This window comes from Strongylocentrotus purpuratus, unplaced genomic scaffold, assembly GCF_000002235.5.
Source record: "Strongylocentrotus purpuratus isolate Spur 01 unplaced genomic scaffold, Spur_5.0 spur5_scaffold_4, whole genome shotgun sequence".
Classification (NCBI taxonomy): domain Eukaryota; kingdom Metazoa; phylum Echinodermata; class Echinoidea; order Camarodonta; family Strongylocentrotidae; genus Strongylocentrotus; species Strongylocentrotus purpuratus.
This window is the reverse complement of record NW_022145610.1, coordinates 12766015-12778865: the sequence shown is the minus strand read 5'-3', so window position 1 is coordinate 12778865 and position 12851 is coordinate 12766015. Positions and strand designations below refer to the sequence as shown.

The window sequence follows — 12851 nt, the reverse complement described above, 5'->3', positions numbered from 1 at the left end:
TGTAATATACCAAAACAAAAATGTGTGTATGTGACGTACGGGACACGTGACGTACGGGACAACTTTTCCCTATGGGAAAATGCATTGAAATGAAGAATTTTCGTCAAAATTTGTTAAATGTGAACAATTTTAACTTAAATCAGTGGCAATTAGAGTGTTTCAGAACCCAATTAGATCCTCTGACCATCACTTAATATCCTCTGTGATAATTTATGAGGTAAATCAATACAAATATTACTTTAATAAAGAAAACAAATTGATTTACATTCATATACACTATATTACCATTTTTATTCCATTTACCCATCTATCATGTGCAGTCATGCTTCAATCTTTTCTTATTTCTTTGATCCATTCCATTCAACATTGCTAAATGTTTTTAGATAATAATTAATGAAGAAGATGAACTTGAATTTGAAAACTTTTATTTAAACTTGTTTGAAACACAGGGGCACACTCGGCACATCATATTTTGTCAAAGAACATTTGTTATGCTCTAAGTGTTTGTGAACAAAGATACATTACAAATATGAAGTCTTTTCTTCATAGCTTGTTTGAATTACTTGATAGTAATATCATAGAATTTTGAAGGAATTCAAAGATAATGCTGAACATATTGTCTTTTCTAAATCTTTTTATCACAGATTAGAACATGTACATACATGTACATACATATGTATGTTGCTGTCAGATATTCAAGAATTTTGATGTACATGTACATTAATGTAGCCTACATGTTTGTGAAAGATGGATACAAAAATATAAAAATTGAATGTATTTCGTATTGATTAAAGACATCTTATTAACACCACCTGGCACCAGGTACATTGTATGAGAAATTAAAACCCTAAAGGTTTGTGTGACCTTTTCCACAATTCAAAAGATTAAAGTGAAATCAACAAAAATGCATGGGTGTAAAAGTGATAAAAATCCTAAGTGGGTGAGAGTGTGAAATATTCAAAAAGGCTATCCTTCCTTAAAAGTTATGATTTACATGTAGTTTTTAGGAGATCAGAATTCCTGGGCTGGCTCCATAACATGTACAGTGTATGCTGTAATCCTTTACCATCATATATGACATCTAAATATGACATTTAAATAGAATATTAAAACAACCTCACATGGAGAGCTTGATACCATGGGCTATTATAACCTACAGCATCTATGAGTTGCAAAAGCCAGCTTCTGGTGCATCTACTACCATATAATTTCATTAGACTCATTCCAGGAACTAGTACACTATTATGATTTACATATTTAGCATCCTGCCAATATTGGGGACATCAACTGGCAAAATACCAAAGTTGATAATACCAGGGGTCTGGCTTGAAGACTAATTACATCAAATTCAGTACAAACAATTAAATTTCTAGAAGGGACCCGGTTAGAATGTTCATATATCCCTGTATACAACAAGTTTCCTTACACAGTATGTATTCTCCTTTTGGTCATTTCCTTTTTCACATCTTGCATTGGTTTTGTATGGGGTTGTCCCGTACGTCACACACTTGTCCCGTACGTCACATTTCTTAATTTGATTATGTAATCAACACAGAATTTTTGTAATTTTTGTTAAACCTATTTTTTGTTAGGTATTCATCTAAATTAGAACTTCCTAGAATATCTTTATAAAAAAAAATTATTTTCATAATTAAAATTAAACAAATTATGATCAAATTGTGACGTACGGGACATCACACTTCGGAACCTACCTCATTTGCATAATTAATTAATTTTGAAAGTTTTTATATTTTTTTCCTATTTTCTAGCATGATGGTCTACATGTCCTGAGATATTTAATTTTAAACAAATAATTCAAATGAGATACAAAAATTAAAATGTAATGTCCCGTACGTCACGCTAATTAATAAAAATCGAAGTTCGCGACCTTGGCACTCTTCGTATTTTGATAATTTTAATTTTTTTTTATCAGATTCATAAAATTCATAGTTTCAGCTTTAAAATGAGGTATAGTTTGTTAAATGTATATAAAGATGAAATTTGACCCCCAGAGGGGACAATAGCTTGGACCTGCCCTGGAATATTTGAATGTTTTGTATTTTACTATGTACATGCATTTCACGTTCTATTTTTGCTGCAATTTTGTATTCTTCTAACCTCAATAATCACAGCAATCACTATGCTCTGTAACATCCAATACTTTTATGCTTATGTGTATTTTGTTTTTGTGTTGTTTTGAGATATTTGTAATTGTATTTCATATTTAATCGTATTTATTTCATGTCCCCATTGCAAACCAGCCTAGTTGCTGGAGTTAAGTCAGTTAACCATGTTTTAAAAAAGTAAATCAATCAATCAATCAAAATTCTCTAGTCATTGCCAACACTATAATTTTTCCTTCACAACCTCACAGCTGAAGAAAGACTGGAGAAATTACACAAACAGCTAGCTGATGCAGATGATCAAATCAGATTGGTGAACGACAGGTTGCGAGAAGCAGAGCATAGGATGGAGAAAAAACCTGTAAGATTTCACAAGCTTGGAGTTCTCAACGATAAGATAGTGGTCATATTTTCATGTGTTACAAATACCCACTTTTCAATTTTTGTAAGGATAAAGAAATGTTATGGAAAAGGTGTAACTTTTCATTGTTAACCGGTTGACTACTGAATTATCTAATTCCCATAGACTTAACACAGGGACCACCAGGTTCCAGTAAGCAATGGGTTAAGAGTGTTGATCGTGTATAGATTTCGAGCGAAAAGTGTTCTTTAGATGTCATGAAACTGAAAGACAGGTGAAACATTTAAAATGGATAAATGTAGTTCTCAAAATGCATATTAATTTGCTGCCCACCCAATCACATCCTTGGGGACACTTGATGAAGAGTTACCTCTTTTTTTTCTTGTAAGCTGACACATTTTTAGTCTAACTTGTTACCGGTGGTACATGCTAGTTATAACCTCTCCTTATATCATTTCTTAATCCTTTCATTACAAAACTAGATGTCAATAAATGTGTGCATGAATACTTTCAATATCTTGGAATTTGCTTAGGTCACCTTCAGTGTTGTTTTTTCTCAACCTATACCTTTTACTTTGATACAAAATATATTTTTATTTTACTAAGCATCACTGAAATAAATTTGTCTTTTAAAATGGGAGATTTAAAGATAACTTGAGTTCTGGTAAAAAAAAAAGAAAGATTTCTCACAGAATCAAACTAAACTTACACTGAATGTTCAAGATTACAAATAAATGTCATTTGCCAAACAATTTTGGCACAAAATGTATACTTGTCATCAGTGACAAATGACAGTTTTTGTTATAAGCTTCTGAAATCCGTGCTCCTGATTGGCTATCAGCAGATTTGTCACTAATTGGTGTCATTTGTCATTAGAAAAAGGCTTAAAGTTTGTGAAACGCCCTCCAGAACTCAACTTTATCTTTAACCAATAAATCCTCTTTTCCATCCAGCCTCTCGAAGAAGAGGAGCGCCATCGCCTGGAGGGGTTGCTAGGCGAGCATCTGCGCTCGGTAACGGGGCTCAAGGATCGCATCACTCAATTGGAGGATGGCATGGCGACCACTCTGGATATCATCGAGGCTAAGGATAGAGAGATGGCTGATCTCAAGAGACAGCTGGCCTTGATGGAGGAGGGCGACCCAAGACACGTAAGTCGTTGTGATGGAAAAAATTGAAAGACTTCCATTCATTTCCCACTTTATTTAAAGGAGGGTGGAGAAGAAAAACACAATGATTAAAATCAATGAAATTCAACAAATTTAGAATATTATGCCAGTTTAACACTTCATAAACAAGATTCAATTCAATTAATGATTTGAAAACACCACTGACACTAAAAAACAATCATTTAAACAAGCCTCCACAAGACTTAAATCTACATTTGCCCAGTGAGGTAAACAGGTACCTGGGGGGTGTATGACAAAGATCCCAAGTCGAACTTAACTTTAAGTTGGACTTGAATATTATGGAGAGCCATTTGTAGCATTAAAATAGAATATATTGTAAAGCAAAAATTAGACTATTCATAAATTCCACATCAAGAACATGAAATCTCCTTGATAACAGATGATTTGAATCAACAATTTATGCCTTTTACAATATCTTTTAAAAGTATTTTTAAAGATACTAACAGCTTTCCATAATTGTTAAGCCCAACTTAAAGATAAGTTCAACTTAGGATCTTTATGTATGAAACAGCCCCCAGGTAGGATTATTCCTTGAAATGCACTGTGTGCTGATAACAGCTGCCAGAGCTAAAGCTCTTTTGAAACGCGTAGGAACGTTGTATTATAATGTGTTATGTGCTGTATAAGAACGGATTATTAATATTATTATTGTTCTTTTCCTAGGCTGAACTTCATGCCCAGCTGGCTGACAGGGAACTCCAGGCCGCTCAGGTAGCCAGGAACTACGCCAACCTCCAGCATGATCTAGATAACACCCTGGGTAGACTCACTGCAGAGATGGATAGGGTGAAAGCTGTAGAACAACAACTAGCAGATGGTGAGGTTCAACTCCTTCACTAATGTAACCATTCATATAAGGCGGTGTCACACAGAGGCCAAAAATCATTTTAGTATCCTCTTAATTGGCTGTCTGTCATCAATTATCCCTTAAAAAATCCCTTAAAAAATCCCTTAAAAGTCCTCTAACGAAGCAAGATAATTCTCAATTTTCAAGGGATTTTTCTGTCTGACACCAATGTTGAATTAATCCTCTAAGGTCAGTGTAAGGTCAATGTTTGACTCAATGATAGGTTGGCATATGGTTTTTAATGCGCTATCATAACCTGCGCACAATTATATTATAATGGACCATCAAAAATCCGGATTTTAGTTATCCGGATTATTTGTAGCTTGTCTGTCACCGACGTTTTTATAATGCAAAAAATAGATTTCTAAAATCTGGTTCATTCAAGATGGGTCGGGATTTTTCTGTGTGACACCGCCTATACAGTCAAACCTGCTTTAGTGACCACCTGTCTACAAAGACCACATTTTTTGTTTCCCTTGAAAATGGTTTCTCATTGAAACATGTACGAAAGGAACCTGTCTACAAAGACCACCTGTCTGCAAAGGCCACTTTTTGTGTTCCCTTGGGTGGTTGCTATAGACAGGTTTGACTGTACATTATTTGTTTGTTTATTTATTTATTTATTTATTCATTTATTCATGGTATAAGACTAATCTCGATTAGCAGCCATTGGCTGAATTGTTCAAATTTTACAAGAACATTTTAAAAGTACATAAAATACAATATTACAAATGGTAAAATTATACAAACACCCAATGATAATCAGAGTACATAGACCACTGTGGTTTAAATAATTCATGTACCTGTCATTCATGTATGCATTCATTTGCTTATTCATTCATTCATTTTATCTATCAATTTATTTGTTTACCATTTTATATTCAGTCAATCATTATTTCATAGAGTGTATGTCATCTGCTGATTTACTTTGATGTTATTCATTCTAAGTTTTGTACATTTATTCATCCATACAATTAATTTATGAATGAATTTATTGTGTGATTAACATTTCTGAACATCATTTTAATACAAATGACTGCAACCACCAAAACGTCATTGATATCAAAATCACTGAAAATGATGAACAAGAACATAGTGAGCAATATACATTGAGGCTCATGAATACTGTAAAGATCTCTGGTAAAAACATAAGTAATGAACTACTACATTACAATTATTTATTTCTCTGCCAAAATCTCACTTATATTATTGTTGTTTTTTTTTAAAAGCTCCGTAAGTATTTTTTTCTTTAAAACTGATCAAAATCAAATCTTAATTTTTAGGACAAGTCGATCTGAACGACGAGCTTCGTAACGAGCTGCAGAGCATTGTGGGAGGCCTGACCAATTACCTGAACCAGGTCAAAGGTCAGGTCGTGGAGCAGCAGAGGGAGAATGCCCGGCTCCAGCAGGAGAGAGAGGAGCTCTTAGGGAGACTGAAGGAGGCAGAGAGGAGGAGGAAAGAGGAAGGACAGAAAAAGGTGGATGCTCTGGAAAAGGTAGTCTATCATTTTTTACCTCCCTGAAATGCCGTCTTATGAGGTCTAATAATCATTTGATGATTATTACTGGCTGTGATTGAATGATTATTAGACCATATGGATAGTAGACAGACTGGAAAATTAGACTAAATGAGCAATAGACCAAATGGGTAGTCTACTTATTGGAGATTAGACCAAATGGCTATTAAAGTACACGCTAGTTTTAACTTCTCCTTATATCATTTCTTTAACCTTTCATTGCAAAAGAATTCATATGAAATTGAGATTATGTCACCAAACATAATATTCATGTTTTCTTTGAGAGTGTGCAGCTGTAAAATAATACATGATGTATAATATGTTTTTAAAAATTATTACAAAATATATCACACGCATTGTTTACACTCTATTATGAGTTTTTGAATTATGTAATTTATATACAATGGCTGTGTTATGATTCTTCTAATCCCAACCAATTAATTCATTTACTTGTGATCGCTTTGGTTTCTTTGGTTAAAAAAAATCTTTGTTGATTCTTCACTTGATGGCCACAAGCTGGCGCTGTGGTGGACCCAGACGGTAGGCATTGTGTTTTTGCGGATTTCATTTGTTTGAAGTACGTTCTATTCAGATACTTCCTTCATTATTTTGCTCCCTTCTTTCTGTCACACATTCATTTCTCTGACTTGAAAATGTCTTGATTTTTACTTAATTTCTCACACATTTTGTCTGCTGGTAAAATTCACAAGCACCAATCTTTTGGTTTATCTTTGGGAACACTGCTTATGTATATCTATACCAACGTTCATGTACCACTTCAAGATTTGCAGTTGGTATTCAGCAGTTGTCATAAAGTGCCTGCAGAAGTGTGTTTGTGCCATGGAAAGACTGGATTGTACTGTTGTCCAAAAGAAGAAAAAAAAACATGAAAACTAGTTTTTTTTGTTAGAGGCAAGCAAACTACTCAGGACTCATCTGAGTCTCCTTCTCCAACATGTGTAATTGATCCAACTTTTTCAGTGGTGCTTTTCCTCAAAGAAATACATGTAGAATCATGGCTTGGATTCCAATTGAAATTTGTTGGATTTAGGGTTAAAGTTAGGTTTGGTGTTAGATGTGGTGTTTGTGCTTGGTCCGGGTTGAAGCAACAAATTCTATTGGTGTAAAAATGGGTAATACAATAAACACATTGGAAAATATAAGGGTGCATGCTTACAATTTTGAATTGAGTGTACATGTACATTACACATGTACCTGTCATTGAGAAAATGGAAGGCTTCACAGATATTGTATTAAAAACACATAGAAGTGGGCTCTCATGGGAGTGTTGTCAATTCTCGCTACCCTAAATAGGTACGAAAATCTCGAAATTCGCGAGACGAGGTAATTTTCACTCTCTCGGGTCGTCACTACAACTTCCGGTATAGAGTCCCATCCCGCTGGCGCTAGCGCCTGTGTTCGCTGTGCAGAGTTTTCACGCACGCTAAAATCGATGCCAATCAGTGTAATTTGTACAGATTATAATATATGCATTAAATTTAGTTTGTTTTTATTCAATTTGAATATACAATAAAAAGCAAAAAATAGTTTACAGGAAAGATTTTTATTTTTATTCATGTTTTTTTTCTGTTAATCTAAAAGTAAAAAAAAAATAATTGTCTTAAAATTGTGCATGTAGCGACCAGCGTCACAATCACGAGCAGACGATACAGTAAACAGTGTAGAGACAACACTCAGTTCATGTATTTCTCGTCGACCACAAAATGGATAAAAAAACAGTTTCGGAACTTTAAAAAATCTTAACGGACAGAGGAATACCATGCAATGGAAAGCTTCGGGCAGAATTAGTGACTTTAGCACAAAAGGCCGTTAAACTCTACCGTGAAAGAGAGGGTTGTGATCACGAACTTTCCGAGCGAAAGCGACGCTGTGTTGTTGTGGAGGACGGCACAGGAAGCTGTAATGTCGAAAAGCTATCCCATAATGCAATGCGCGTTTTCAGGATTTTCCCCGGATCTCGGCAGAATCGCTATTTGGGGTAGCGAGAATTACCAGGATTAGCCTGCAGTGTTATGACCAACAGGCTTTATGTACATGTAATGCTCTGTCTTTTCCCTGTATGGTAAAGTCATTATCTGACATTTGCATCACCCAAAGACTCTCCGAGAGACAGAGGGTATTTCTTGATTGGCCTACGAGTTTGCTGTGTGCAGACGTGTACACCCATTAATGGTATTTCCACCAAGTCTGGTGTCAGCGAATTATAACGTTCTGCGCTTGGAGTCTGACGACCATCTCCCTTTAAAGTGACTTGGTAACATTGTTGAAGGTTGACGAAAAAATTGCTTAAGTTTTGTATAAAATGTTACTTATTATATTCCTTCTACTGTACTAACCCTCTGACATGCAAAAAATCCTGAAAAAATTCTCAAACCATGAAGATATCTATGGTTTTCTTTGAAGGAGTCGATGTATGACACCCTCTAACAGTGATTAACAGTAAATTCTCTCAACCATTTTTGAATTTTCCCAACCGTTTTTCCATGAACATATAAAATAAAACAGGCTATAAAAAATCAGTCAACACTTAAATGTCTGGAATGGAATGAAGAGCCATTTTATTGCTTTGTGACGATTTTCATTCACCTAAAATGTAATTAATTGTAATAATATAGTTGGGAGAATTAAGGAATCGATCAGATAAAGTTTTTCCCAATTTGTACCATGAATCATGGTCCGTTTTCACTCATATTTTCAGATTATCTTTAATTGTACATCTAGTATTGAAGTCACTACCTTAGCTCCACTATCTCTCATCTGAACAATGTTACCAAGTACCTTTAAAGTACTGAATGTTGTAAATACCCCCATCTCTTCACAGAAACTGAGAGATGCAGAAGACGCTAAACAGGACATTGAGGCCGAGAACCTGGCTCTGAAGGAATCGCAGAGAGGGATGAACTCACCAGACCCTGAGAAAGATGCAAGGCTCAAAGCTGCCATAGAAGAGGCCGGTAAACTGAAGAATGCCCTGAGGAGACAGCAGAGGGAGGCAGAGGTAAGAAAGGGTTGCCATGGCGATTCTAACGGTGATGATGGTGATGATGTTATTGCTTATTGCGGTAATAATCATGAACATGGTGATTCGAACAGTGATGATGGTGATCATGATTGTAATTTTGACAATAAAAATGACAATGATGATGTTAATACTTGGTGATGTTCATGAAGATGATGATTGTTATGGTGATGACTGTGGTGATGATTTGGAAGAGGAGTTATAGTAGTAGGAGGAGGATAGTGGTGAGAGTGATGATGGGGTAGTGATGACAGAGTCGATGATATTCTTGATGATGATGATGATGATGATAATGATGATGATGCCATTAGTTATGCTTATTGTGGTGATGATCATGCAGATAGTGATCATGATGATGATGAGGAGGAGGAGGAGTTGTAGTAATAGTAGGAGGAGGTGGATATTGGTAGAAGTCATGGTGGCATAGTGGTGACAGAGTTGATGACAGTCTTGATGACGATGATACATACATGTACCGGTACAGTATATGAGTTTTATAGCTTTGAAAACGAAAATACTCTGTATTGGTGTTGAAAATCATTCTGATAGCGGAATGATGTAAAGAGATAAGACAAATATTCAGGGAATAATTTTCCCGGTATCGCATCGCAATTTGCGACGCATTTTCAGCCATTTGCTACACATCTTTTTTTATGAATCGGAATCGCAATTGCTGCGATGCAAATGCAAACATACATGTTTAAGGGCGGGCTCATCACACCTCTGTACAAGTACAAGTGCGAGTGAGAAGCCCGTTTCGCGATCTGAATAATCTGAATTACTAGGCTAGCTCATCACACCTCAGTACAAGTGCGAGTGAGTAGCCCGTTTCGCGATCGCCGGCCCTGTAATCAGAATACAGGGCCGGCGATCGCGAAATTGGCTACTCACTCGCACTTGTATGTTTGCATTAACAGCGTAACTACTGTGCGTGAAGTATACTGCAGTCACTCTCTAACCGTGAAGCTTATACACATACACCCATTGTCGCGCAAGCACATGGCATGCTACGATCACTTTCTAACCGCGATTGTTGTTTTGAGGCATGGTTCGCGCGATCATTGCACAATGCAATGACAATGCACGTGGGATCTAATTACATGCATCGCATGTGCGCGATGATCGTACCTGGGAGTTGTTTGTTTACTGTCACTGCAGCAAGTGGCCATATCCATTTGAGGACTAGAAATGTGAGTACACCCACCATGTTTACATGTACATTCATCTTATTGTAGTGGGCTGAAAATGTGCGCTTTGCTATATGAGAAAAAAATTGCGATACAAATTTATCCAACTGCTATGCAAAAATTATTTTGTATAGCAGTTTTGCTATGCAATTTTTTTGCTGAAAATTATTCCCTGATATTGTATTTTATTTGAACGGAGGTGAGCTGTAATATTATTATAATGTTAACAATTTATTAAATATATTATGAGTCTGTGCATACCCGTATCTAAGTGCTTGGCTTTAGATAAAATCTTGTAGGCTTTATAAAGTTTATTTAGTTTTCCAGAAAGACTTTACCAAGAGGGGTGCACTTTATACACAACTGATTAATCTGCCACCAATCAACCCATTTGACATTGTTTATATGTAGGCTGACAAGGAGGAATTAGAGCACGAGTTAGAAGCAAGACGCAGTGAGCTGGAGAGGGCAGCAGACCAGGCCAGACAAGCCAAGGGAAGCAAAGCAGAGGCTCGGGATATACTTGCAGCCAAACAGTTAGCTGAGGCACAGGTGCAGTTGGCCACCAACATCTTACAATGCAATAGATATTCTTTAATAGACCATTTTCGTAATGTAATCAAATTCAATGCATAAATTGTAACATGCCTCGTTACATATTAGGTAGAACAAGCCATAACGTTGTCCTACCTAGCAATATTTAATATATGCAAATCGCATTCTGATTATTTGATTTATTCATAACAGGTGAAATGAAGTAATTTGTAACTAGGCACTTGACAAAGATTTAGGCACTAAATTGATTAAATCAGGAAAATGGTCTATTGCAAATGGACTGATGGCATTTTTACTCTCAGGTTATAAGTAAGAAGCCGGTTCAGTCCCAGTACCCCCCACCCCCACGCCTGTCTCTTTCTTCCTTCTTATTTGCAAATATATCTCGACATGTATATTTTTGTTTATTTAAAACTAGGATATTCAAGTGGTCGTAACAAGAAAAAAATAACACATATTCTTTCTGCTTAATACATTCCTTAGAATCGTATTTTTCATTATCTCAACTGATTAAATGGACATTTTTCTGTAATTATTGCTTAAATGAAAGCATGATCATACTTGTTTCACATTTGTATCCCATTTCTACAATGTTTATGATGCATGGGTTGATGGTGAAACTAATATGTTTGTTAACGGATGTTAACTATAACTGATTTCAATTTGAACTTGTTCGTAACAGAAGGCCAACCAAGCGCTGAAGAACCGTCTCCGCGACCAGCAAGCACAGTACGACGACCTCCTCAACTCATCCCTCCACCCCGAAGATGTAGCTCAGCGTATCAACCACGCCGGTGATGCCATGGCAACGGGGCCGGGGGAAGATGAGAGCCTGGTAGGACCTCAGGGAGAGGGCGATATAGTAGGGGAATCTCTGGCAGGGCTGCAGGGCCAGGTGGCGGGGAGGATGAGGCAGGCGCAGCAGGAGGCCGAGAGGGCCAAGCGATACCAGCAAAAAGTAGGATTCTTTCGTACATTTCAGGGATTATCATGTTTGTTTGATTGTTTTACCCGACTGCTTGTAAGTAAGCAACCAGGGGAATGACAGCTTTGAGTCCTCTCCAAGGGACTATGAGGATTAATCCTTTCCCAAAAGGGCACTAGCGCATCGACTTGGTTTAACAATGAGACCACTCCTCTCACTGCTGAGCCATCCATTCCTTTTGAGGGAGATGGTGAGTGGCATTGGTCTGAAAATGGTAAAGGCCTTGTCCACATATAAACAGGAAACTACTAAAAATGATTAAAAAAAGATGCTGCAAAATAGTATAAGATATACATGTAGTGCTGTGTGCAACGAGTATATAATGTATGGTGGCCTATGTTGTATGCAGCTAGATTTTCGCTCCAACTTGCCGTTTATTAAAACAGAAAAGAGTTTTTACTTTGCTGCAGCAGCATCTTTCTTAGCCATTTTACCTTGTCATGTTTGAATGGGTCCTGTAATTAGGCTATGACCTTTTTCTCAACAGGCGGAGGGTGAAGCCAAGTCTCTGAGACATCAGCTTGAGCAGATGCAAGCAAGGTTGAGAGACATGGCAGCAAGAGACCAGGACCAAACCAAGGTTAGAACATCTTATACTCATTATGTATACTAATTTATCTATGCAAATTTGTGTTTCAGGGTAAGGATACTGTTTGAAAGGTGAGAAAGTGAGAGAGAGAGAAAGAGAAAGAGAGAGGGGGAAGAGAGGAGAGGAAAGGAGATGCTCATTAATGTTATATCACTTGTTTTATCTATGCAAATTTGTGTTTCAGGGTAAGGATACTGATTGAAAAGTGAAATAGAAAGAGAGAGAGAGAGAGAGAGAGAAAGAGAAAGAGAGAGGGGGAAGAGATGAGAGGAGAGGAGATGCTAATAAATAGTATATCACTTGTTTTATCTATGCAAATTTGTGTTTCAGGGTAAGGATACTGTTTGAAAGGTGAGAAAGTGAGAGAGAGAGAGAGAGAGAGAAAGAGAGAGGGGGAAGAGATGAGAGGAGAGGAGATGCTCATTAATGGTATATCACTTGTTTTATCTATGCAA

At 36.7% G+C, this 12851-nt stretch overlaps 1 protein-coding gene across 1 annotated transcript in view; it reads left to right on the top strand.

Annotated features, from left to right (window-relative positions):
- The window catches only part of LOC105444149 (centriolin-like), a 55589-nt gene that overhangs the window by 15185 nt on the left and 27553 nt on the right, over positions 1–12851 (top strand). The window contains exons 9-16 of the mRNA XM_030998042.1: positions 2375–2484; positions 3438–3635; positions 4338–4491; positions 5805–6019; positions 8883–9059; positions 10679–10819; positions 11505–11780; positions 12295–12387. Of these exons, the coding sequence (XP_030853902.1) occupies positions 2375–2484; positions 3438–3635; positions 4338–4491; positions 5805–6019; positions 8883–9059; positions 10679–10819; positions 11505–11780; positions 12295–12387 (1364 nt within the window). The remainder of the gene's footprint in view (positions 1–2374; positions 2485–3437; positions 3636–4337; positions 4492–5804; positions 6020–8882; positions 9060–10678; positions 10820–11504; positions 11781–12294; positions 12388–12851) is intronic.